Genomic DNA, 27,582 nt, shown 5'->3' with positions numbered 1-27,582 from the left:
GGATTCTTTGCCGTCCCCTTTTTGAAGGGGGGGGGGGCGGTGGTGGCAGGGGCAGGCGAGATCTCAAAAGCAGCAAGTCTTCAGTGGGGAACGTGCAGCTGGGCCACCCCAAGGCAGCCTGGAGGGGAGCAACAAAGCCGGCGAAGGTCGTGCCCGGGCCACCGTGGCTCGGAGTGTGAGGCTGGACCTCCCGCCAGCCCGGCCTTTGGTTGGTGACAGTGACAAGCCCTTGATGGGAGTTTTTAGGCTGGGAGGGCTGTGCGGGGGTCCGGCGGGCCGCCCTTGTAAGCCTCCTCGGGGGAGCGCAACGACCTTCGGCTGCTTTCTAAAGTGTAATCATCACCTTTGTTCTAAGTTAGCAAATGAATGTTGTAGCCACTACAATCCTTGTTCTCAGGAGCCACATCCTTATTAGTCACTGGTACACCCCCCCCCACATATTCACATATTTTTCTCTGCTTCTCTCTGCCCACCCACGTCCCACTGCCGGATTCAACAATGGAATTATTCAGAAGAGTAGCAAATGCATGCCAGAAATGTTGCGTCTCTCACGGCCATCTCTGTGAAAGTCAGTGTTTTTTGTTTTGTTTTTTCCTCCCCTTGGGAATATATTTTGGAAGCTGACACCCTGTGTTTAAGCCTTATCATTTCCACGGAAGTCGGGCGTTTCATTTCATGTACATTTCATGCCCACGTTTCTGCCTTTCTCCTCCTCTGAAGCCTGGCTTGGCATTGCAGAGCCGCAGCCCTTAAAAAGCCCAGATACTTAACATCTAAATTCATCAATTCCAAGTTAGAAAACACTCTAGAGTTCATTAGTGAGCGCTTCTACCTTTTCCCTGTCAGCGTGAGGAGACCTTGGCCGTGAGGCAGTAAGATGATTGTGATGAGACAAGGAAATTAGGGTTTTAGGAGCCTGCCAGTTGGGAGGGAGTGAGACCCGTTAAAGAGCAAAATGAAAACAAATAAACACACAAACGACTGCTTTTAGCGACGAGAACCTTGAGGAAATGTTGGCTGGTCTGCTGGCTTCGGGTGTGTTTCCCGCTCCTTCGTTCCCCAGCGAAGAGAGAGAGAGTTACTTGGAATGTACACACATTTACCCTCCCCTGACCTGTGTTCGGAGTTATTCTGAGATGCACTCCAAGCTGACAGCCCCCCATGGCTGCCCCCCTCGTGCCTAATCCGATCTTACGTTCTGTTTCCAGATAGCTGATCAGCTTCCTTGGATTTTGCTGATGACCCAGGAGAGCTTTGCCTGAAGATGGAAACACTGGAGTCGGAGCTGACCTGCCCTATTTGTCTGGAGCTCTTTGAGGACCCTCTCCTGCTCCCCTGTGCACACAGCCTCTGCTTCAACTGCGCCCACCGCATCCTGGTGTCACACTGCGCCACCAACGAGTCTGTGGAGTCCATCACCGCCTTCCAGTGCCCCACCTGCCGGCATGTCATCACGCTCAGCCAGCGAGGTCTAGACGGGCTCAAGCGCAACGTCACCCTGCAGAACATCATCGACAGGTTCCAGAAAGCCTCCGTGAGCGGGCCCAACTCCCCCAGCGAGACGCGCCGCGAGCGGGCCTTCGACGGCAACAGCATGAGCTCCGCCGAGAAAGTCCTCTGCCAGTTCTGTGACCAGGATCCTGCCCAGGACGCGGTGAAGACCTGTGTCACTTGCGAAGTGTCCTACTGTGACGAGTGCCTGAAAGCCACTCACCCGAACAAGAAGCCCTTTACAGGCCATCGTCTGATTGAGCCCATCCCGGACTCGCACATCCGGGGGCTGATGTGCCTGGAGCACGAGGATGAGAAGGTGAATATGTACTGTGTGACCGATGACCAGTTAATCTGTGCCTTGTGTAAACTGGTTGGGCGGCACCGCGATCATCAGGTGGCAGCTTTGAGTGAGCGCTATGACAAATTGAAGGTTAGTCCGACCCGCCTTAAGCCAACCCCTTTCTGCCAGCAAATGTCACGGGAAAAAAAAAAAAGTGTATTCATTGCTAGTTATGTGGCAGGTGAAGGTTTTCTCTTCGCCTTTGTTATCTGATTCGTTGTAGCATGTTTTTTTGGCAGCCTCTCCATGTTACACAATAAGGGTGTCTTGTAAAAGTTGACTGCCGCTTGTGATTGCAGCGTTGTCAAGGTGAAGGTGAACGGGGGGGAAAAATTGGGATCATTTTCAGTCCTTGTAGTTGAGAGAGAGAGAGAGAGAGAAAGGGAGAGAGAGAAAGGGAGAGGGGGAGAGAGAGAAGAAGGAATGGCAGATGCAGTCTAGGCGTGAGCATTTTGGGGGGAGCATTTATTTTTCTCACGCATCAGGGAAAATGAATTTCACGTGCATCGTGCCTCGATCCAGTTACTGCCCAAACGAAAGAACAGAAGGAAGAGTTGCCTGTAGCAAATGTGGGATTTTCGGGGACATGCGACCTTTTAGGCCTTGTGCAAATGATATCCAGCTTATTGGTGACCTAGAGTGTTCCGACCATCTCGGGTTTCACGAAAGAATGCCTTCCCGTGGAGGCTTTTTATTCCAGAAGGTTTCAGGCAGGACTGTTTGAGCTGCACTTTTAATGTGACATTATTAACTGAAGTGCAGCTCGGGGAGTGATAATTAATATGCCTGTATGTCGGGTTTCAAAATCACTCTCTGGATACGGAGAGAAGGCACCGAGGAGGAAGGAAGCCAGGTCTTCAGATGTCTGTTCATCTGCGGGCGCCGGTGGGTCTAATTATTGCAAACTCAGCCGAGAGAGTTTGCTCGGAGGGTGCGCCGCTCCGCATCCTCGGTTCACCTGCTCATTTTAGATCACCAGATGCCAATTAAAAGGAAGGGAAGTATAAATTAAGAGCTTGGGGTAAATAGATGCTGAAGTCCCTCCTAGGACGAACACACACCGTGTTGTTGGGCAAACAAAAATGAATCACACGCTCAAAAGTGTCAGCGCTCAGCACACATCACATCATCGCCTCTCACAACTGGTTCCTCTCGCTTCGCCTCGGCGCCGATGGGGGCTGGTGTTTCCTGGGACCGTGTAGATTATTTGGGGGGGCGCCGGGGTGAGCGGACCCCATCTGGGGTTTGGTTTGGCTCTTTGCTGAGGTTGGCAGGCTCACGCGAACCCCTGCTTCCAGATGTCACCCAGGAAACAAAAGCATCACCTGGGTCGCATGCCTCCCTCACCCTGTCCATCGCCGACTGGTGCAAATCCATCCTTAGGAAGCTAAGCCCGAGGATCGAGGTGATACAGACAAGGAAGACAGATGCTGATTGGTTTTCTAGTGGTGCACAAAGGTAGCCAAAACACACCTCCAAAGCGCAGAAGAGCAAAGGCAACGTGTGTACCCATGGTGCCACTGAAACCAGTTCGTGCGCAATTGTCAGGACTGTCACATTTTTAAAAAACCACGCTGGTCCTTCCCTCTCCTTTTTTGGCTGGCGATGGAATGTTGAGGATGATTGTTGGCTTTCCAAGAGGGAAACGTGCCAGATCGGTGTTATTTCTTAACCCCCCCCCAAAAAAAATTTCCTTTAATTGGATTAACACTGCTTTGAATGACCATTTGTCAAAGCACCACGAAGACGGTGGCTGTTCAGCAGCTCCCAGACTTGAGTTGTAAACCTGATGGTCAAGTTCTTCTCCTCACCTGTGTACCGTCCCAGAGGGTTCTTCTTCGTTATTTCCATAACATCTCCGAGTTTATGAGGAGACACCTCCATGCTCCAGCCCTTTCTGGGATGACAATGAAACGCTTCGGTTATGAGCCCTGCGCGCTTGTCTAATCAAGCCTGTGGCTTAGCGGTCATTGATCCTGTCATCAGGGGGGCCTGACAATGAACAATCTTGTAGATTTCCTCTTCTAAGAACAGCAGTCGAAGCCTACCAACAGCACCCAGTGCACCGGAACACGTTTATAGCTGCTCAACAAAATATGCTTATAAGCACTTATTTACAGCCATTTCGGAAAAGTTGCTTATGAGCATTTAAACAAACAGCATGGCAGCACAGCCTGTTTGTTCGAGAACATGTCACAAGTTGGAATTAAAAAACAAAATTGTGGCGTGTGTGACATTTGGGTAGCTCTGCTCTTTCAAAACCTAAGAACAAGATCCACATTGACTTTTTACAGCAAGTAATAGCTTAGTGAAAGGACCAAAAGCAAGAAAGGGGGTTTTTAAAATTCCTTTGGTCTGAAAAAGTAAAGGTGTTCTGTCAGTTTGTTTTCTTGAGGCTTTAGCATCTCATACAGAAATGGAATGGTGATGATGTGGAAACAAAAAGCGTGGAGAAATGTGAGGATGTTTTCATTGATAACACGATAGGTTTGCTTAATTATTTGAATATGTAAGGACTCAGGTGTCTCCTGTTGGAAAATGTTTTCGACTTGTTTTATTTTGTTTTTTGACTGTGCCCATGACATGTGGAGGTTCCCACACCAGGGAGTGAACCCTCGCCACAGCAGTAATGATGCCAACTCCTTAATAGCTAGGCCACCAGGGAGCTCCTGAAAAAAAATTTTTTTTTTTACTTCTGTTGGTATAAGTCCATTATTTGAAGAAAGGAAATCTGCAGTGATTATGAAGTATAATTATTTCTTGCAATAACTCTCAACTTTGAGGGGCGTGTTTTACTCGGATTAGCTCTCAGTAAACATGAATTGATATAAAGAATTGGAATATACTTTTGTACATTACAACTTTGTTGTTAGACACAAAAGGGAAAAAAAAAAACTTTAAAATTCCAGCATGCAGAATTCATGCAAATACAGGAGTTCCCGTCGTGGAGCAGTGGTTAACGAATCTGACTCGGAACCATGAGGTTGCGGGTTCGGTCCCTGCCCTTGTTCAGTGGGTTGACGATCTGGCGTTGCCGTGAGCTGTGGTGTAGGCTGCAGACGCGGCTCGGATCCAGCGTTGCTGTGGCTCTGGTGTTGGCCAGTGGCTACAGCTCCGATTGGACCCCTAGCCTGGGAACCTCCATATGTCGTGGGAGCGGCCCAAAGAAATAGCAAAAAGACAAAAAAAAAAAAAAAAGAATTCATGCAAATACAATCTTTCACATCAGTTGAAATAGCATCAAGTCAAGACTCTAATAATACTTTTTGGAGTTCCCATCGTGACTCAGCACTCAATGAACCCAACTAGTATCCGTGAAGATGTGGGTTCGATCGCTGGCCTCACTCAGTGGGTTAAGGATCTGGCATTGCCATGAGCTGTGGAGTAGGTCCCAGACGTGGCTCGGAGCTGGTGCTGCTGTGGCTGTGGTGTAGGCTGGCTGCTACAGCTCTGATTCGGCCCCTAGCCTGGGAACCTCCATATGCTGTGAGTGCGGCCCTTAAAAAAAGGCAAAAAAAAAAAAAAAAAAAGAATCTAATACTTTTTGAGACAATGCATTGGGAAGTACTCATAAAATATTGAGGCAAAGAGAAAATTAAAGCAGCATTTCCCGAACTCTGATTTTAGATAAGAAGAGAAAAGTCTTCCTGCCAAATGCCTAAGTCTTTAAATGGAGCATATCCTAGTGGGGGCCTTTTCACAGCCTTCTAATTGAATTTGAAGAAGCTTCTCGGTCCTCTGTCCTTGGATTAAACGTTTGATTTGCGAAGTTCATCACATGTAAGAGAATTTAATATAACGCATTCCAGAGTTTTCAGGGAATTACGGTGCGGTAATTCCTTGTCTTCTGTTCCAACATACAGTCTTGGAGCTCTTGTTTCTTTTCTAGTCACACCTCTAAAAAATACACAACCTGGGGAAAATTGACCTTTCCTTGCCCCTCAGTTTCAGCATAGTCCCACTTCAAGTTAGCTGAGGCTGAAGCTGCTAGTCACGGTTTTGCTGTTGTGACTCTCCATGGGCCACTGTGGGCAGGTGGGGGAGTTTCTTTGTGTCATACCCCTTTCCCTGGATCATCCCATTGTAATCTGATAGAAATTCGCCACGGGTTCTGATGAAATCTCAGCTTCCTCTCTAGCCCTTGTCATCTGAAGGTGAAGACGTGGCATTTCACTCTTGGGCTTATTCATTTATAGGTCGTATGTTTTTACATGTTTGAAAGTCGCAGACTTTATTTGCCGTTGGGGGAGGCGTAAGTGGATACTGGGCTCAGCTTTTTCCTTTGGCCTTAGAATTTCTATAAGTTGTTTCGTCTTTGAAAATAGTAGCAGGTATAGTACAGGTTCCAGTGAGAGGGTGTGTGTCTGTGGGTGCATGCGTGTGTGTTACCCACATGTGTGGAAAGAGGCCAGGGATGCTGCTGTGCCCTACGGGGTGCAGGATGTGCCCCCATCCCACGGAGAGTTGTCTGGTCCCAACTCTCAGTGGTGCCCAGGCTGAGACAGCTTCATCTGTGAGAAGAGTCAATTGTTTATCACTGCATGAATCTGCTAGGGCTGCTGCAACAGGGGACCCCAGATTAGGTGGCTTAAAGGAAAGAAACGGATTGCCTCAGGGTTTTCGAGGCTAGAAGTTCAAAATCGAAGTGCCAGCATAGTCGCTTCCTTTTGAGGGCTTGGAGCGAAGGCTGTGTCCCAGGCCCCTCTCCTTGGGTTGTAGGTGGCTGTCCTCCCTCTGTGTGCTTGTCTTTGTGTTCAAACTTCCTCTAAAGAGGACACCAGTCGTCTTGGATGAAGGGCCCCTCTACTCCAGTATGACCGCAGCTTAACCAATTATAGCCGCAGTGACCTTCTTCCTAAATAAGGTCACATTCTGATGTATTCGGGGTTCGGGCTTCACCGTATGAAAGTCGAGGGGCTGCAATTCAACCCATAACAATCACTTACTCCAGCATATACCTAGTTATCTAGTCAGTTGAACACATGGTATGTCTCCATTGAGGATTTAAGCACCTTAAGTTAGGCAGAGACCTTTGGCTCCCATTGTTCCATCCCTCACCTAAGACTGACCACAGGGTCTTGCAGATAATGAATTCTCAGTAAATACTTGTCAGCAGCTTCATGGATGATTAGCCCTACATGACCATTTAAATTCAGTTTGTAATTAATTTTGTGGATATCCATTCTTGTATATGACAAATAATTCTGTAAGATAATTTCTCATAAGCGTGGAGCCAGATATGTTATCATATTTTATCTAGCTGGGCATGAGTCATCATTTTGGTCTATATTGCATTTTGGTGCTTTAAATTTCATGGCGTGAATTTTGGTAAACTAGATCTCAGGTAAGTTTAGAACAGCTCACATTGCTTTTGTGCTTCTAAGCGGTGGACATTTGATAGACCCGTTATACCTACTATTTCACTTATCTGCCCCTCAACTGTATCTGATATGGAGGGGTTTTGGGGAGGTCATGCAAACGTGAGTTAATACCTATTTCATAAATGAAGGCAATATGAACAGAAATAGTCCCCCGGCTTCATGGAGCTTATAGTTGAGCAAAGGCTTCTGGTGGGTAGCTATTTTCTCTGTTGGTGGTGGAGAGAGGCACGCTGTGCCCAGAGCAGGGACACCAAGCCCCGACCCGAGAGATGGAGAAAGGCTTCCTGGAAGAAGGGCCATCACACCCAGCAGTGCCAAGCTTTTTTATTAGAAAGCAATGTCAAATTTACTAGATATCCATACATTCTTTGGTATCGGTCATTCTTTTTTATTCATTTCTTTATTTTTACCACTTATGACATCCCTTGGGTAACCCTGGATCCCTTTTCAAACTAGTTCACACTAAAGCTAGGCTAGATTTTAATCTAAGCATAGATATACCTTAGGACATTTTATCACACGATGCTTTTGGGGATACCCGAGTGTCAGACAGAGGTCTTCCAAAATGTTGTGCTTTGTATGAAGTCCCACTCGTTTCAACTGGGCCCTTCAAAATGCAATTCTGTTTGTGCTTATTTGCCAGGAACATTTCTTTAGTCTGCAATGTGTTTTTTTAAGACTTCACATGTGGTACAAAACAGTTTTCACATATTTGTAAAATATGTGAAACCTATATTCTAATTGTCTTTGGTGCAAAAACTATTTATGATATGCGAGTCAGGGAAGACATCTCCAGGGATATGTTCTGAACAGTAAGCTCAAGGCTCCATCTTTTTCCTTTCTCCTTTTCCTCCGTCTTTTCTGCCTGAGAAGTCCCCTGTCCCTCCTTCACCTACAGAGAGGAACGTCTTATTGCCTGATGATTTCTTGTTATTGGAATCATCTTTGAGAAGCTGAGAGAGTTCTGGGAAATGCACAGACAGGTACACAAGGTACCTTTCAGTTGTGTGGCTGTGTAAACCAATGTAATTCTTGAGCATGTTGCTTAGCTTAAGTTCGCCTATAAAACGGGGCCACTCATTTACTTACTCAGAGTTCCTGGGCGGCCTAGCAGTTATGGATCCAGCATTGTCACTGCTGTGGCTTGGGTTACTGCTGTGGCACAGGTGGGATCCCTGGCCCGGGAACCTCTGAATGCTGCAGGTGCCGCCCCCCAACATAGAATGTACTTACTCTTGTAGTAACTGGGGAGAACGAAATAAAATGTTTCCTGTAACCTCTCAGCCTTGTGCCTGGCAATAGATCAGAATCGAACAATACTGTAAGAAACCAAGGGAAAATGGGATGGGATGTGGACTTGGGAGGCAGACCGCCTGCCAGTTATTTGTGAACCACTGCTTTTCGTCTTGTGAGATAGGCGTCCACGTTGTTGCTTTCCTGTGTTTTCTACTTCTTTGTGTCAAGCACCTGGCAAAGCAGAGGCACGACAGTTGAATAAATGCTCGTTGATGGACAGCTGCAGAATGGGTGGGTTAAAGGAGTGTTTCGGGATTTGGAGGAGGAAGAGCCGACTCCGGTTCTGAGCAGACAAGAAGCCTTGCTTCAGGGTGGGAAGCTTTAAGCTGCCTTGACAGATCGGTGGATTATGCATCAAAGACGAAGAGCGAGGCGTTGCTCAGGAGTGAGGCCAGCAGAGGCCTGTTGGCAGGAATCTGTGAGGCAGCTTAGGGCTTCCAGACAAGGCTGGCCCAGAGCACAGGGTGCCCGTTGAGGGGCCTCAAGGGAGGATGTCACCAGAGTTTGAGTCTTTGAATGCCGGGTTAAAAGTTGGGGGCATTTTCACTCTTCTCTTCGTTGTATCCCTGAAGGGATTTTGTTTTTGAGAGAGAGACTGCGGTTATGTGTATTTTCCGAAGGTAAGGTCCAATGAAGATCTCAGAGAGATCAGGCTCATTTGTCCACAGAGAAATAGAAGGGGAAAAGATATTCACGTTACTCTAGATTTTTTGTGGTCTCTCTCTCTCTTTTTTTTCTTTGTCCTTTTTTTTTTTTTTTTTTTTTTTTTTTTTGGCTGCACCCATGGCATATGGAAGTTCCTGGGCCAGGGACTGAATCCATGCCTCAGCTGCAACCTGCGCCACAGCCATGGCAATGCCAGATCCGTTACCCCACTGTGCTGGGTTGGGGATCAAACCCACGCCTCCGCCTGAGCTCCTGCAGTCGGATTCTCAACCCACTGCAGTATAGTGGGAACTCCTGTAGTCTCTTTTTAGTTGGCCACATGAAGTAGCATCATAGGTCAAACATCTCCCCGCCCCGACCCCCCTCCATGGTGTCACTAGAAACATGCAGACTGATGGGCGCCGATGTCTTATCCACGAAGACCAAGGAGAAATCGGAGTGATGGTTGCGGAGCCACTCTCAGATGCAGGCAGAAATGTGATTCTTTTGCTGCTTTCCTTGTGCGGTGACACACTGGCCATGAGCATGTGCTTGTTTCTTCTGATGTTTTTTTTTTTTTTTCTTTTTTCTTTTTCTTTTCTTTTCTTCTTCTTTTTTTTTGTCTTTTTTTTTGCTATTTCTTGGGCCGCTCCCACGGCATATGGAGGTTCCCAGGCTAGGGGTCGAATCGGAGCTGTAGCCACCAGCCTATGCCAGAGCCACAGCAACGCTGGATCCGAGCCGCGTCTGCAACCTACACCACAGCTCACGGCAACGCCGGATCGTTAACCCACTGAGCAAGGGCAGGGACCGAACCCGCAGCCTCATGGTTCCTAGTCGGATTCGTTAACCACTGCGCCACAACGGGAACTCCCTTCTGACGTTTTGATCCACTGTAAGAGGGTGCTCTTCCAACCTCTGAATGCCTCCCGCAAACCTCAGTAACCTTTTAGAACCAAAGGTGACCTTGCAGGTCAGGTCGTTTCATCCCCATTATGCAGATGAGCAACTGAGGCTGAGAGTGGTGAAAGGAGTGGCCCCAGGTCACCCGGTGAGAGGACTTGGAACTAGGACCAGAACACAAACCCCTGCTGCCCAGTCGTTCTGTGTCTCTGCAGCTAAAGGTGCACCGCCTTTCGCGTGCGTCTGGCATTTCTGAGGCTTCCTTTGAGGTTTGGAGACTCAATGTAGTGATTTTACACATGCATCCAGCGGGGCTGCAGGCCACCCTCGTGGATGTAGGAGAAGGCCCCCAGGGCCAGCAGAAAAGCTGCCTTAAGGTATCCCCAAGCCCACATTTCCTCCAGCTGAGCCAGTGTGGACTGGGTCGGGCCATACCTCGTGCCAGTAACTGAGTTCACACAGGTGGCCCCAGGTGACCTTGGGGACACCACAAAGGAAGGAAAATGCTCCCCTGGAAACAAACGAATTGTCACTGCCACTTAACTGGGCTCACTAATTTCCCTCTTAGGGTTCGTTTTGTCCTGAATGTCTTAATAGAGGGATAATGCCTTAATTTTATTTAAATGTATAAACATGTGCAGAATATCTTTTTGTGCACGGTATTTGATTTTGTTTTGTTTTATTGTTTTTTTTTGTCTTTTTCAGGGCCGCCCCCGCGGCATATGGAGGTTCCCAGGCTAGGGGTCAAACTTCAGCTGCAGCTGCCAGCCTATGCCACAGCCACAGCCATGCCAGATCCGAACTGCGTCTGCTGCCTACACCCCAGCTCCCGGCAGCGCCGGATCCTTAACCCACTGAGCAAGGCCAGGGATGGAACCCACCACCTCATGGTTCCTAGTCGGATTCGTTCACCACTGCGCCATGGCAGGAACTCTTTGAATGATTTTTCTTTCGTTCTGTTTTTTGTTTGTGCATGGCCTTTGAATGAAGGTGGACACATTTTGAAGGAACACAACGGTTCACCTTGACCAGTTACAAAGTTTAAGGCTAGTATGATTGGCTGAAATTGCATTAATGAAAGACTTCATTTTTTTAAGGCTGTGATATTCAGAATTCTCTTCCTTTCTCTGTCTCTGACAAATCATGGATTCAGTTCTCTGTAGGAAGACTGATCCAATTTTGAACACGGCATAAGTAAATAAGAAGGCAGACGTGAGTGGCCGGAGAAGGTCAGTGTAGTTAAAGGTTGGGCTTGTTCTCATGTATGATGTAAACCTTCTGGAAACATCTGATCAGACTACATGATAAAATCCACTTCCGCTTCCAACTGAATTCACTTTATGTTCCGGACTTGGGGGCACGATACTTGATGTCTGTGCCCATGAGGATGGCTTTTTTTTTTTTTTAATAATTTCTTTTTCCCACTGTACAGCAAGGGGGTCAGGTTATCCTTACATGTATACATTACAATTACATTTTTCCCCCACCCTTTCTTCTGTTGCAACATGAGTATCTAGACAAAGTTCTCAATGCTACTCAGCAGGATCTCCTTGTAACTCTATTCTAGGTTGTGTCTGATAAGCCCAAGCTCCCGATCCCTCCCACTCCCTCCCCCTCCCATCAGGCAACCACAAGTCTCTTCTCCAAGTCCATGATTTTCTTTTCTGAGGAGATGTTCATTTGTGCTGGATATTAGATTCCAGTTATAAGTGATAGCATATGGTATTTGCCTTTGTCTTTCTGGCTCATTTCACTCAGTATGAGATTCTCTAGTTCCATCCATGTTGCTGCAAATGGCATTATGTCATCCTTTTTTATGGCTGAGTAGTATTCCATTGTGTATATATACCACATCTTCCGAATCCAATCATCTGTTGATGGACATTTGGGTTGTTTCCATGTCTGGCTATTGTGAATAGGCTGCAATGAACATGCGGGTGCATGTGTCTCTTTTAAGTAGAGCTTTGTCCGGATAGATGCCCAAGAGTGGGATTGCGGGGTCATATGGAAGTTCTATGTATAGATTTCTAAGGTATCTCCAAACTGTTCTCCATAGTGGCTGTACCAGTTTACATTCCCACCAACAGTGCAGGAGGGTTCCCTTTTCTCCACAGCCCCTCCAGCACTTGTTATTTGTGGATTTATTAATGATGGCCATTCTGATGGTGTGAGGTGGTATCTCATGGTATTTTGATTTGCATTTCTCTTATAGTCAGCGATGTTGAGCATTTTTTCATGTGTTTGTTGGCCATCTGTGTATCTTCTTTGGAAAATATCTATTCAGGTCTTTGCCCATTTTTCCATTGGTTGATTGGCTTTTTTGCTGTTGATTGTATAATTGCTTATTATTCTAGAGATGAAGCCCTTGTCAGTTGCATCATTTGAAACTATTTTCTCCCATTCTGTAAGTTGTCTTTTTGTTTTCTTTTGGGTTTCCTTTGCTGTGCAAAAGCTTTTCAGTTTGATGAGGTCCCATGGGTTTATTTTTGCTCTAATTTCTATTGCTTTGGGAGACTGACCTGAGAAAATATTCATGATGTTGACGTCAGAGAGTGTTCTGCCTATGTTTTCTTCTAGGAGTTTGATGGTGTCCTGTCGTATATTTAAGTCTTTCAGCCATTTGGAGTTTATTTTTGTGCATGGTGTGAGGGTGTGTTCTAGGGAGGATGGCTTTTAAGCTGACGGAGGAGAACACATTTTGCGTTTCTCATCAAAAAAGAAAATGCTTGCAAAGTGCTTAGCGTGGTGATTGGCACATAGTAAGCATTCCATGAACGCGAGGTATCATTATATCTGGGCATTTACTGTTACAATAAAGGCTTCATTGGTGTGAATCCAATCGTGGATTTCCTGACAGTATCATCAATTCCTCAGTGGTTCCAGGGTCGATGTGTGTTTCTGGCTGACACGGGAAATGTTGAACGACCCTCGGGGCAATTATAATTGGGTGGAAACTTCGATTTGTCCTTCTTTTTAAACCACGCTAAGTAGTAAAATGGACTTTTAAGAAGCAGTGAGCAGCGGACTGAAAGAAGGGGCCGGAAAAACAAGCACCGTCTTGAGGTCCAGGGGGCGAGCTCGTCTTTCACGTTCCTGGTTTATTGGATGCTATTGGCACCACAGGTGTCGACAGAGGATCCCAGACTGTATCCTTGGCAAGGAAGGGGGCATTTGGGCTTGTGCCACCACCGCCGCACGTAGACACCTAGGAGACACTCGGAGGTGACACGACAGGCAGGCAGCCTAGAGCAATCACGAGCTCAGGTGGCCGGCTTCCTTTTTGGTTGGAGGTGGGTGTGTGTGTGTGTGTGTGTGTGTGTGTGTGTGTGTGTGAAGTGTGGAGCAGAGCCGCCCTGGGCTCGGTATTAGCAGCTCTCTCCCTCAGAACAGGAAGAACAAGAGGTTTCAGTATTGGTTGGGGAGTTCCCATTGTGGCACAGTGGTAACGAACCCGGCTAGTATCCATGAGGATGCGGGTTCGATCCCTAGCCTCGCTCAGTGGGCTAAGGATCCCGAGTTTCTGTGGCTGTGGTGTAGGCTGGCAGCTGTAACTCCAGTTCACCTCCTAGCCTGGAAACTTCCATATGCTGCAGGTGCAGCGCTAAGAAAGCAGAAGAAAAGAATATGTATGTATATGTATATATATATATTGGTTGGGGCTGAGGGAGGAGGAAAACCTGGAAGAAAGGGAGCTTGTAGGATGAGGTGGCTTTCAGCCCCCCCACTGTAGTGGCCCTGGGTGGCCTGTTCCCTGTGCTCTTTTCCTTGCCATTGGGACAGAAGGCAGAGATCAGCTGTGTTGTCACCCGCCTCCTCCCTTATACTGCTTTTACTACTTATTGGGGGAAAAAAAAATCCAGAAAATGATAGGTTCTGTTCACTGTGCGATCGACTAGGTTCTTAGGACTGAAACAGTACAGAAATCCTGAAAAGCTTCTACCCGCTTTGTGCCTTGGTCAACAGTCTTCCCCGGTCTGCTTGATCAAATCCTGCTTTTTTTAAAAAAAAAAAAAAAGAGAAGTTCCCATCGTGGCGCAGTGGTTAACGAATCCGACTAGGAACCATGAGGTTGCGGGTTCGGTTCCTGCCCTTGCTCAGTGGGTTGACGATCCGGTGTTGCCATGAGCTGTGGTGTAGGTTGCAGACGCGGCTCGGATCCCGCGTTGCTGTGGCTCTGGTGTTGGCCAGTGGCTGCAGCTCCGATTCGACCCCTAGCCTGGGAACCTCCATATGCCGTGGGAGCGGCCCAAAGAAATAGCAAAAAGACAAAAAAGAAAGAAAAAAAAAAAAAGAAAAGAACCTTGATTCCCCCAAGGGATACTTGTGTTTGAGCGCTGGGTAAACTCTGGGGTTGCAGAACCGAGTCACCAAGGTCGGTGCTCGCTTCCATGGTCCAGGCGTAATTATCCGTGATAAGTGGGTAAAAAAGGACTCTGATCCCTCGGTCCATGAGATAGTCTTGAGTGGGACTAAGCGTCCAAAATTGCTCTCTGGAGGTGCCGCTCTCTGGAAATCGCCTGATTCCAGAAGCCGAAGGGCAAACCCATTTCAAGGAACCGAAGTCACAGGCATAAAACAGGACGACTCTGGTCCGTGAAAAACTCTGGGCCAGACCCTTTGTTTTGCAGGGTCCCCGGCGGACAGGCTGGCCTGTGAGCTGTTCCCACGTGCTTTCCTCAGAGGTCTCCGTTTCCTTCCTGCCCAGGGTTCCCAGGTTGGGTCCAGATCCAGGCTCGGGAGCACTTGATGTCACTTCCACTCTGAAAGGACCCATCTCGAGGAAGGCGCTGGGAGAGGCCACAGGAACAAATGCTCTTGTGTTGCCAGGCCAGCTGGAGGGCTGGCCCGAGCGCTCATGCGCTTTTGACAGAACTCAGGCCTTGGGATGAATATCCCGGCCCAGGAGCGGGCTTTAGGTCTCGATGCTGCGACCCTTGACACGGCTGTCCAGAGCCCCTGGCTGCTCTTGGTTGGCGTCGTCAGATTTAGGGCAGAGAGGAGTGAAACGGACAGGCTTTTGACTCGTGCTCGGTATGGCCTGTTGCTTCTGGAAGGTCTACGGGCCCCTGGAAACGCCACTCAGGGAGCTTGAGGCAGGTCCTTTTCTTGTCCCTGGATTGCAGAAGGAAGCTCCGGAGGGTCCCAGCCAGACGGGGACCTCACCCATTTAGAGTGTTGGACTCGTCAAGCGAAGTGATTGCCATTTCTCTTTGATTCTAGAGCTTCACCTGGAAATATATTCGGCAAGGCCCTCGTGGTGCCTCTGTACCTCGAGAACAAAGTTTTGTAGGCCAGGGCTCAGGGTGGAGGAGGGAGGTGAAGGGAGCGGGGATTCGCTTTCAAGATGCTGCTTTAAGTCGTTTTGAGATGTGGTTCAGGGGTGTTTGTTTATTCAACACCGAGAACCAGCTATTACCAAGAGTCCTAACCAGCGTTTGTACCTCTCCAGACTGGCAGTTGACAAAGCACTTTTCAAGTATTAGGTGATCCTTGGAACAACCGTGTATCCCCTGCAAAAAATAGGGGAATGGTAATACCTGCTCATTAGGGATCTGGGGAGGATTAAGTCGGTCCGCATATCTAGCTCAGCGTCTGGGTCTGGTCGGTGGGAGAAGCTGGGTAAATCAGCACTTTCTTAATCACTTGGAATGTAAGGCCACGGGAAATTAAGTAGCCTCACTGTGGTTAGAGAGATCGAAGTCTGGGGACTCAGACCCAGGGACCCCCGTCTTGCCCTTAAGTAATGATCACCTGTCATTCAGGCAGGAAGAACCACGGCCTCAGCAGGGCACACTTCAAACATGAAGGAGAAGGAAAAACAGCTTGGATAATGGAGACACAAAGTGCTTTTGTCTTAACTTCCAGCACTTGGGCTCCCTGGACTAAGCAAAGAAAGTTCCTTGTGACACAACAGGTTAGGGATCGGGCGTTGTCCCTGCAGTGGCTTGGGTTCAATCCCTGGCCCTGGAATTTTGCATGCCACAGGTGGGGCCAAAAAAAATAATGAACTTCCTTTGAAGTACCTTCATTGAAGATGAGCTATTTTCCATTCAAATATAAATAAAGGAGTAAAAATACAAAGATGAAATATGGAAATCCGTATGGAACCATTTCTCTTTCCTTCCAGCGCTGTTGAATTACTCCGTATTCACCGGCTACTGTGTGTCTGCTTAATGTTAAATATGAAAGAATGAATGAATCTCTGATGATCCCTAAATTCATTTCATCACCTGAAATGTGGTTATTTCTTTGCCGTGGTTCAAAAGGTAAATTTAGAATCTTGATCCATGAGTGGGTTTAAATTAGGTTCTTAGACCAGAACATCGCCAATATAAAGGTACACAGAAAATACGCGGGGGTCTCCCTAAAATACAGATTCTGATTCAGCGGGTCTGAGACTGGTTTAGAGTCTGCTTTCACCTTGGCCTGGCCTTGCTGTTTTCAGTTTGTGTGAACTTAGGTTAAGGGGAAAAGCACACCCACCTTCTCTAAGCCTTAGGTGGTCAGTGGTACACCAGAGCTAGAATTGAGGATGAAACCCTATGATGCTTGACCCTCGGGAAGCTCACGTTTCCCCTCTCTGTTCCTGTTATCCCCCGAAGGTTCCCATCTTCCCCGCTTTATTCCAAATTTTAAGGTTTCTCTCTACTTAGGAAGACATTATAGGTTCTTTTAAGAAGTCAGACGCTGTCAAGTGGATAGAAATAAAAGCGAATAGTCATGGGCTTCAATCCTTCCATGCCTTCCTCGGCTAAGTCTAGATGATTCTGAATGGATCAACTCTAGGCTCCCCAAGAACTCCTCAGCTTAGCTTTTCATAAAACTCTCTCATCTCAGACATTCCGTATTGTCTTACCAGCCCTTCATAATCACACCATTGTGATTCTTTTATATTCTTTTATAAACATTCCTTATTCTTTGATAAACGTTCCATATTCTTTGATAAACATGCTTCAGGCATGAGCCTTCCTGCCCCAACCGTTTGTCCATTTCTCAAGCCTGGTGACAGCATCTCATCGTTCTTGTGTATCCGATTATCCATGTTTCAGTGACTAGAGCGTTTAGAAAAGCTGCGAGTTATTTTCGCACTAGTAAATGCGTGTTGAAACAAGGGGACACAGCCCAGCATATTTTAATCAGATGATACGGTACGATTTTCCCATCAGGTAAAAAAGGAAAAATCATAGCCCACCAGCCATTCTTTTGAAATCCGAATACATAAGCAAGCAAAACAGTGCCTCTTAGGCCTCTGCATTCATTTCTGAATCTACAAATTGCTCCCTGGTGATGTCTTTCAAGGAAGTAGTCTAAGGAGACTGATTTTTAAAAACTTTAGTTTAGAGAAAGGTAAGAAATAGTTGTCTTTCACAAGTGGTAGGGTGAAATAATACTCTGTGTGTGTGTGTGTATTGTTTATGTATATATTTTGTTCCCTGCTGTCTCTGAACGGAGTTAGCTTTTTTTTTTTTTTTTTCCTTTTCTTTTCGGGGCCACACCTACAGCATTTGGAAGTTCCCAGGCTAGAGGTCAAATCGCAGCCAGCCACAGCCACAGCAAGTTGGGATCCGAGCCACGTCTTTGACCTACACCATAGCCCATGGCCATGCCAGATTTAACCCAATGAGCAATGAGCAAGGCCAGGGATCGAACTTGCATCTTCATGGATACTAGTCAGGTTCATAACCCACTGAGCCACAATAGGAACTCCCCAGGGTTATCTTTCATTCTCCTTTGAGGCAGGATAATAAGAAATCATGAAGCCCTTATGGGGTAAACCTAGCAGCACACAACTGCCGTATTCTGACAACTTGAAGGGCGGGCTGATACTAGCATCAGGTGGATCCAGGCCAGGGATGCGTCCTGAATGCACAGGACAGCCCCCCCTCCCCCAATGTTCAAGTTGTCGAGGCTGGGACCCCTGAATTGAACCAAAACACCTTTGCCTGCAGTGCAAAAGGAAGAATGTCCAGCTTCACTCTTGGGGGTATTTACTTGTTTGTGTGACCCCCAAAACCCAATCTATTTTGAGACCAGAATTCCTTCCCGCCACCTGCGGACACCCTGAGCGGCAGGCTCAGGCTGGCAGCCGCCCCAAAGCCCTGCAAGGCAGACAGGCTTCCTCTACCCCAGGGCCCCCCACCCCCAGCCTGTCTTGAGCAGTCTGGCCCGAACATGCCATCCTTCTAGCTGTTTCAGCAGTATTTAAACCTCCACAGGCTTAGTAAATATTCTTTAATCCCTTCCCAAAACATGATTTAGGTGCACTTGATATTATCTGCTCTCCCCCAGGTTTCCTACTTACTGCAGTTCATGTTTAAGACTCCCTTCCCGGGGCAGCTGTCTGTATCAGAGACAGCCTGGGGCTTTCTATCAAGCGGGAAGTCTGCAGAGAACAGGCCGACAGCTGAGATTTTGACCCACAGGGCTTCTGGTTGGTGAATAATAGTTGGGTGATCTAGTCAAAGGGCATAATTTCCAGAGAGCAGAAGTTGCTCGTGAAATCTGTTAGCCTATTTTAAATCTGTCTTCCAAAGCAACTGTTGATATATCCGGAGGCCTGCATGTTTATCTGTGCAAAAGTGCAGGTGCTAAATTCCTCGTGGCGGAAGAAGCCTGGGAATGGCTTAAATCAAACAGGTGCCTTCCCTGCCAAGGCCAGTGTTACTTGGGCATGATTTCCAAGCGTTTGTTCCTGCAGGCAGAGAGGCTTCCTTTCACAAGGACTCTACACATGGTGGAAGCCTTGAGCCGGAAGGGCCTTTGTCATTGTCTAGTCCAGTGGTTCTTACTCTGGATGCCTAGAAATCACGGGCAACAGGGGCCCAGCCACATGGAACCGGTTCCTCTGGTGATTTTCCCTAAACACCCCAAATGATTCTAATATGCACACTTGGTGGCAAAACGCCACTCTTGCCCAACCTCTCAATTACAAATGGGGAAACTGAGGCCCAGATTGGTTTATAAAGGCGGGCATCAGCAAAGACTATAGGAGCAGCTGCTGCATCTTGTCGGCTTGGCAGGTCACATGGCTTCTGTGGGGACGGCCCTGGCCTTGCGGGGAAAGCAGCCTTAGACGGGAGCAAACAGGATGTAAACAAGTGGGCAGGGCCGTGAGCCAGTGAAGCCGAATCCAAACAGGTGGCTGGCCAGGTCGGCCCCAGGGCTGGAGTTGGCCAACCCAGGGTTAGGCCTCACAGCTGGTGAGTGGAAACCCATGTACTAGACTAGACCACAATAGACCCACCTTCACTAAAGCTGCTTCTGGAGTTCCAGCCCGTCATGGCACAGTGGTTAACGAACCTGAGTAGGAACCATGAGGTGGAGGGTTCGATCCCTGGCCTTGCTCCGTGGGTGAAGGATCTGGCACTGCCATGAGCTGCAGTGTAGGTCACAGACGCAGCTCGGATCCTGTGTTGCTGTGGCTCTGGCACAGGCTGGCGGCTACAGCTCCGATTCGACCCCTAGCCCGGGAACCTCCCATATGCTGCGGGGGGGACCCAAGAAATGGCAAAAAGACAAAGAATGAATGAATGAATAAATAAAAATAAAATAAATGTTCTTCTACTTGATGTCGTCTGCCTGTTTGAGGCCGTGTCTGTAACCTACCCACTTTCCGTAGAAGACAGCTAAACACCTTTATGTATGTTACAAACAGGCATCCCAGTGTGGATGCTCTTAGTCCAGAGCACAGACGCTTTCACTGCCTGTGTTTTTTTTTTTTTTTTTTTTTTTAGCTTCAATTACTGTCTTGTGCAAAGTTCTTTTATTTTATTTATTTTATTATATATATATATATTTTTCCCATTATAGTGGTTTACAGTGTTCTGTCTTGGAATCTAAGACACGGCACAGATGAAGGTTTCCACGGAAAAGAAAATCATGGACTTGGAGAATAGCCTTGGGGTTGTGTGTGTTCTTAGGAGAGGTCTATCATTGTGAAGATAGCCACCAAATTTAAGATAAGAATGATAATCACAGTGTCTCTGTTCTACTGAAGTAGTCGGCCGGTGGATAATATTTCTGCCCTGGGGGATTTTTTTTCAACTGGAAAGTCAGAAGATAAGACGGAATGATCAGATCATCAATGCACGAAGGAAAAAGAGACATTCAGCGAAGGGAAAATGGCATGATTTTCTTTTCAACCAGTGAGGACATCCGTTGTAAACCTCTCATGCCTTATCCTTGTGCTGATGATCTGTGAGGGGATGTTTTATTCAGATTTCTCCTGAGTGAATCTGACCAATTGGACTATTACATCTGACAGCTAGAGCTGCCTTCCAGAAGTCCTTGGGAATGACCATGGAGTCAGGCCAAGGGGGTGGGAACGAAGCCGTCACAATTAATCTGGAGCGATTCCGTGCTTGGCTCTTAAGACAAATGGGGTCTTTTTCACTGTGTGTGTGTAGCCCTTCCTCCAAAAGGCACTCAGGGAATGGTTTTCTGGCAAGGTTCAAAAGCCATTGGATCTGGTTATCTTCCCTGGACATCGATTTCTCTAGATTTGGCGTTACCTACATCTCTCTTTTGTGGAGAAGGTCACTTGATCTCTTGCATTTTGTGTCTCGACAGCACATTCCGTAAGAATGCTCCTGTCCTGGTTAAAAAAAAAAAAATCACCGTCGTATTTGCTATGATCAAAGATGACTTTCTGGCAGTGATTTCTCGGAATGGATCAACACCAGAGAGAGTGAAATGAAGTCAGATTTGTTTCCCACAGACGTGCCCCTTATTCAGCTGTAGGATCCCCCTCTTGGTGATGCCCCCCACCCCCCACCCCGCCTCCTTGTCTCTCTCTGACGCCCCCCACAGATGTGAGGACAGCTCTAAGTTTGCTTTCTTCGCTTTGCTCCTTCTCCCATCGTGAAACTCCACTGCTGCCTTCATCTTTGATTCTGGAGGCTCAAGGAGAATGATTCCTCCCCTGCAGTTGAGACTTAGGTAGCCCCCTGTGATTTTATGAAATAAAGTGTGCCAAAGGAATGTTCTAGAAGATGAGCGATAAGAGTTCATACCAGACCTTTCTTCTGACGAGGAAGTGTTAGGCGATAAGACAGCTGCTCAAGGCTGAACTGATCCTTATCCAGGTGAGCTCTGCCCTTGAGGTTTTACTTTGTAGGATGGACAATAGGCATAGGAAATGTCGGGAAAAAAATGTTTGGTTTGTCTCACACTGTCATCGAGAAAACAGTTCTACAGAAGACAGAGTGTGGTCATTAAATGCCCCTAAGCCCTTGACGCATGGTTTATACATTGTCGAAATTCAAATAATTGTCATGAAACAAAACCAAAACATTTCTGACCTTTTTTTTTCTCTCCCCCAAGTGGAGGCAGAATTGTCCATTTCACTGTTTCTAAATATTGGTTTATTTGGGTTTTTTGCTGTTACTGTTTAAAGAAGAGGTATTACCTTAAACTATTTCAAAATTTTTTCCTAAGTAATAAATTCCATGCAATAAAAGACAATAAGCCAAGAGCGTCATGCCAGAACATTTCAGGCGTGCCCCAAACTCCACAGCAGGATGGATCCAGGAAACAGCCCCTTGGAGCCTGGCCATTTGTCTTGTAAAATTACTCAAACAGCCATGGGAAGCCCCTTTACACCACGCTCTTGTTTGGGAGTTCCATTTAAAATACAGTAGCAACATTCAGAGAGTTCCCATCGTGGGACCCAGCTAGTATCCATGAGGATGCAGGTTCGATCCCCGGCCTCACTCCGTGGGTGAAGGATCTGGCGTTGCCATGAGCTGTGGTGTAGGTCTCAGACGCAGCTCGGATCCTGCGTGGCTGTGGCTGTGGTGTAGGCCTGCAGCTGGAGCTCCGTTTCGACTCCAAGCTTGGGAACGTCCATGTACCGCGGGTGCGGCCCTAAAAAGAAAAAAAATAATAAAAATAAGGAATAAAATAAAATACATTAGCAATATTCACTATTTTTTTAAGTTCTGCATATCTAAACTCTAGGCATATTCAGATATATTATTTGCTTATTCCAGCAGCCAACATTGCCAAACAGAACGAAAGAAGAAAGAAAACAGCAATGTAAGAATCATGACTGCTATAAACTGATAACCACAAGTTTTAAAAGAGCAGCATAACAAGACAAGCCCAGCCTTGTTTGGGGGCTTGAAAGTAGCATTATTTAGGATGCGTTTCTTTCTCCCAACCCCTGCCCACTTCCTCCATCACTGAGAAATAACCATTTTTTCACTAAAAGGACACATCTCATTTTGAAGATGTTTACCTGGGGCCTTTGCCTCCTTTTGAATTTTGTGACCTGAATATTGGCGTGCCTTTCAACCTTTGGGTAGGCAAAGGGATTATTCGGTGTGTTCAAGGAAGATCGGAGCCTTTCTATGATTCTAGACTGAGCAGAGTGTGAAGAACAATATTGCAGTTGTTATTTCAGTCACGTATGACAAAAGATACACGCTCCCCAAATTACCTGCAGAGTTTGTCACCTGGTCTCATGACAGCCCACTGGGTGTTGAAAGTTCCATTCATCTGGGCTCAAGATGGCACATTTTTAGAGAAAGAAGGGAAGTTTCCATAGTATTCTCTACCTTGGGTTTCACAAACACACTTATACCCAGGTGTGTGTGTGTGTGTGTGTGTACATCCTGAAGTCAAGTCAAGGTATACATAAGTAATGATCTAAAATTTATCTTTGGGAGTTCCCATCATGGCTCAGCGGTAATGAGCCCAACTAGTATCCATGACGACGTGGGTTTGATCCCTGGCCTCGCTCAGTGCGTTGAGGATGCCCTGTTGCCGTGAGCTGTGATGTAGGTCACAGATGCATCTTGGATCTCAGGTTGCTGTGGCTGTGGTATAGGCCAGCAGCTGCAGCTCCTGAAAAAAAAAGCAAACAATAAAAAAAAATGACCTTTGAAAGAAAATAGCCTATATTTTCACAAATGAGAATTCACAATTTTGTTGCATTTTTACTATATAGGACAGCACCATTTTCCACCCAGTTTGAATGTTTCTATTAGCCTTTTCTTATAAATCTGAACCCAAACCTTCATCAGGCTAAATAGATCTCCCTGTAATTGAGAGAGATTCAAGTAAGAGTTCACACGTAATAGGAGTTTGGGAGGAAACCTGCAATGTTAAAGGGATGATGACTTGGAATACTCTATTTCTACTTTTCAGTTGGAGTCCGTCCTATTATTGTTTATGAAACTCTAAATCCCGGCAGTGACTCTGAGTTGGTTTTCTTTTGAGTCAGCTGGATATTAAAATGAACCAATATTTCCCTTCTGAAAAGTCTTCTGATAAGGAGTTCCATTCATGGTAGAAGAGCATTTCCCACATTAAGGTCTTTTAATTAAGTCCTGGTAAGCAGTTCTAAGCAAGCCTTTTCCCAGAAGAGGTCCTTCCACGTGGCGCAGTTAATGTTGATGAGAGGTCAAGTCCTCTTGGTTCGAACCATTGTGACGTGGATGACGACTCCTGCTTACTGGCTCCTCTTCCTCAAGGGTAACCTCGGAAATCCCTACCTTCCCTTTGAAGCACTGACTCTCCCTTTGGTGTCTCAGTTGGTAAAACCCTTGCAACATGTTGTACTTATACTGGGCATGTTCCTCGTATAAGGAGGCAGATGTTACAGATGTTACAGGGAGGCAAAAAAAAAAAAAAAAAAAGAATGAATGAATGAAGTTGACTCTTTTGTGAATAATATCCGAAGGATTAAGACATAAACCTACTCCAGAAGTTAGATGATGGAGGAGAATAAATAGGCTTTGAAATCAGGTGGACCTGGACTTGGAGGTCCAGCTCCAGCGTTCACTCGCTCTGGCAACTTGGGAAAGTAAGCCTATCTGAGCACCTTTCTCCATCAGTAAAGATCAGAGTAATAACACATTCCTTATAGAATGATTAGGGGACTAGAATAAGATACGTAAAATACTTGGCACATAGTATATGTTCAATACGTGTTATCAGCTGTTATCATTGCTGCTACTATTTCTACTACGACTGCTATTATGGCTGTACTACTAATCTGCTGTTATCGTTGCTGCTGTTAGGACTCCTGTTGCTTGAGGAGGGCTGTGTGGAAAGCGGCATCACCTCCCCTAGTTCTAGACAAGCCATTACCTCTTCCTAGTCTACTTTTCTACTGGGAGAGGAGAAAGCCCAAGGGCTTTGGAATTAGATAAAACTCAAGAGTAACTTAATGGAGAATGATAGGACCATAGAGGCTATGGGAACTTGAGTAAGTTTCCAGTGCTGTTGGTGTGGCTGGGAATTTTTTTTTTTTTTTCATTCTGAAATCGAATATTGTCAGGGGTGTTGAGATACATCTCACGGTCAGTATTTGATCTTTCAAAGCTTGTAAATACCTAACATACTTCAAATCGAATTAGTAGCATGTAGACTTTGTAATTATGATGGTGCCATCCATGGTGACATGGTTGGAGTACCTTTGGTCTCTGGAGGTAGCATGACATAGAATGGAATGGACTTACTTTCGTCAACGCCCAGCGCCAGTGTCCCTTTATGTCCCATCGCAACTCAAACATTTATTGATTTTACTCCATGTTCCAATGGGAATACACTACAGTTAGCACAAAGATACTTTTGACATGGAGCATGTGACTGTCCAAGAAATCTGGCTGCTCTACGGAATCTATGATCGTTTTTATTTTTATTTCTTCATTTTTTTAGGGCCGCACCCACAGCCAATGGAGGTTCCCAGGGTAGGGGTGAAAATGGAGCTGTAGCTGCCGGCCTACACCACAACCACAGCCACACAGGATCCGAGCCGCATCTGCCACCTACACCACAGCTCCCGGCAACTCGGGACCCTTAACCCACTGAGCAAGGCCGGGGATCGAACCTGCGTCCTCATGGATGCTCGTCGGATTCATTAACAGCTGAGCCACGACAGGAACTCCTGTGATCATATTTTTAAATTTGTATTATAGACTCAGAATCGTTGAAGGAAGAATGTATTTAGAGCAGCAAGGATTCCAGTTCAGTTTTATCCTTCAGCATCTTGTTTTGATATGATTTCCGATGTTACTCATCACACGAAGTCTTCAATTCCCCACCCCAGCAGCCCTCCTCCTAGCTCTTTGATTTCTTGCAACTGGCAGGCATTGGTAAATAGTGAGTTACAACCGTTTGGAAGGCCCTGGGCCTTTCTTCTCACAGCACCAAGTACCCTGCGGAGACCTTGTATTCACTCGTAGCAAAGGAGCAAATGTTTCTTTTATTTTTATAGTTGTTTTGGAAAACCATGTGATTGCCAAAGACAGCATACACATGGTCAATTTGGATTCATCCCAACTGAGAAAAAAAATCTTCAAACATATTAATGGTGGTAATGTATACAGTTGGTTGAGTTTTTTTTTTTTTTTTTAACATGCCTTCCAGCTGTACGTTTGTAATGTTTAATTTAGGCGAAAATTCTATGAAGGATTTAATTGATAGGATTCAGAAGTGTGTTAACCATCTTAAATGGCCATTGATTTTTGCCAAATTCCATCCTATGCCATAAGGCCATTATCCACACTGGGTTCCATGAGTGGCGAAAAAACTCCCGGGACAGATCTGATGCTTAAGTCAAATGCTAGAATGGCTGCCTGGGAATAAATGAACCAGAGTCCTAGGGCATCTGATTAGGCCTGGAAAATCCAGTGGAAATACTCAGCTATGGAGGGTCCCAACAGTCTTTGAAACAATGTGCTTCTCCTTTAAAGCCCCCCCCCCCCATTCCTCTATCCAACCTTCATTTACTCAACCTCTGCTCAGAAAGTTCACACGTGGCCTTTTTCTTATGTGATTTGAAGTCATTTCTGAAATTTCCTCTTACCCTGCTAGGATGCTTCTTGAAATGGACACTCAACTGCACTTTCAGACTTACGTGCTTAAGAGATCCTTGGCTATAGTACAAAGTGAAAAATCACGGAGAACGCCTCATTTGTAAACCCTCATTGTTCTTAAGGACAGAAGGAAAGAAAATACTTGTCCAGTGACAACTTCTTGCTGGTTTTCCATCGGGATGCATGTAATTGGTTCTCAAAAGAGTTGGCAACCATATCGCCTGCCGCAGCGTACACTGAAAGACTGTTTTCTTCAGATTCAAAGGGTTTTTGTTTTTACTCATTTATTTTTCGTGGTGCCTGTGGCATGTGAAAGCTCCTGGGCCAGGAATTGAACTGATGCTGCGGCAGTGACCATACCGGATCCTTAACCTGCTGAGCCACCAGGGTACCTCTCAGATTCAAGTTGGAAAGTTCGTGATTTTAGATATTGAGAAGTTGTACTAACCAGCTGTGACTTACGAGGGGGAAAACCCATGACTAGCAGCTGAACTCGGTGTTTTCGGTTGGTTTACAATCCCCAAACTAGCATCTAGTGATTTTCATCTGCTAACTTGCAACAGCTACTTTCCAGGCAAAGAGTAGAAGATGGAGTTCTGGTAGCAAGGCCTTTCTTTTTAGTGAAGTTTTGCATAGAGGTGACCACTAGGCCTCTGCCTTGGGCAACTTCCATAGAAGGTCAGAAGGCCAAGCATTTGGAGCCTTCCAGAACGCTCTCGATAGAATCAGAAGTGCCATTGACGGGAGCTAGAGAAACTCCCAACTCCCAGGTAGCACCAGCTTGGCTCTGTGATCTGAGAACTTTCTGCACCCCCTAAATTCATTGCCACCCCTTTGGGACTAATGTGTCCAGTTATTTTCCCAAACTCTATAAGAACCCTCTTCCACCTACCCTGCCACCCCTCTGCCTGCTCACCCACCCACCAGGCCGCCCGTGTTTTGAAAACAGATATGTGTTGAGAATCTATTATGCAACAAGCAGGGTATTAGGTCCTTTGCGTCCAGTGGGGAAAAAGAGAGACAAGAGTCCTGTCCTAAGGATGCTTCCTTCAAGGGAGTTCACGTCTTCTCTACCCCACGTCCTCGAACTGTAAGAAGAGGCAGAGAAAGTCTCCGTATGTGTTATGGGCGCCAGTAGATTGAATGTTCATTACGTTGGCACATTGGGTGGCCTCCTCCTTGCCCCCGCCCTCTCGTCAACTTCATGGTCTGTGACTCCAAGCATGAGATATGCCGTCTCATGAGATCGAGGACAGACTGACTCTCGTACTTGGAAGCCATGCATCAGCCCCTGTAACTGAGCTAGTTTCGCTCTGGATCTCTCTTTATGAACTTACAGAGCATCCTGCACACAACAGCTCGGACCCTTGGCGTGGAATAGTCACAGCCCAGGAAACAGGCCAAGGTCACTAGAAGAGCTCTTTAGGCTGATTTCAGAAGTACTTGGTGCTCTGAGGATTTGGGAATTTCTCCGCTCTTAGGCCTGGTAAAGGCCCCCTAGAGGGATCTACTTTCTAAAATCCTGCAGGCACCAGGCCGGGGTCACCCTCTGTCTGAGCTTCCATTCCCATCTAAGAAAGCACTTGTATAACAGTGGTGAATGGCAGTCCAGCCACCTCGCTGTCCCTACATCAAGAGTGAAACAGGGAGTTCCCTTTGTGGTGCAGCGGAAATGAATCCAACTAGGAACCATGAGGTT

General features: G+C 46.5%; 1 protein-coding gene across 9 annotated transcripts in view; it reads left to right on the top strand.

Moving 5' to 3' along the window:
• The window catches only part of MID1 (midline 1), a 670,664-nt gene that overhangs the window by 541,127 nt on the left and 101,955 nt on the right, over positions 1–27,582 (top strand). For 7 of the 9 annotated variants that reach the window (XM_021080489.1, XM_021080486.1, XM_021080487.1 and 4 more), the window contains one exon: positions 1,209–1,924. In XM_021080489.1, the coding sequence (XP_020936148.1) occupies positions 1,265–1,924 (660 nt within the window). In that variant the 5' untranslated portion in view covers positions 1,209–1,264. The remainder of the gene's footprint in view (positions 1–1,208; positions 1,925–27,582) is intronic. The other 2 variants (XM_021080490.1, XM_005673394.3) reach the window with 1 other exon arrangement.

Source organism: Sus scrofa, chromosome X (genome assembly GCF_000003025.6).
Source record: "Sus scrofa isolate TJ Tabasco breed Duroc chromosome X, Sscrofa11.1, whole genome shotgun sequence".
In the NCBI taxonomy this organism is placed as follows: domain Eukaryota; kingdom Metazoa; phylum Chordata; class Mammalia; order Artiodactyla; family Suidae; genus Sus; species Sus scrofa.
Note: the sequence above shows the minus strand (reverse complement) of the source record. Positions and strands in the feature narration are given on the sequence as shown.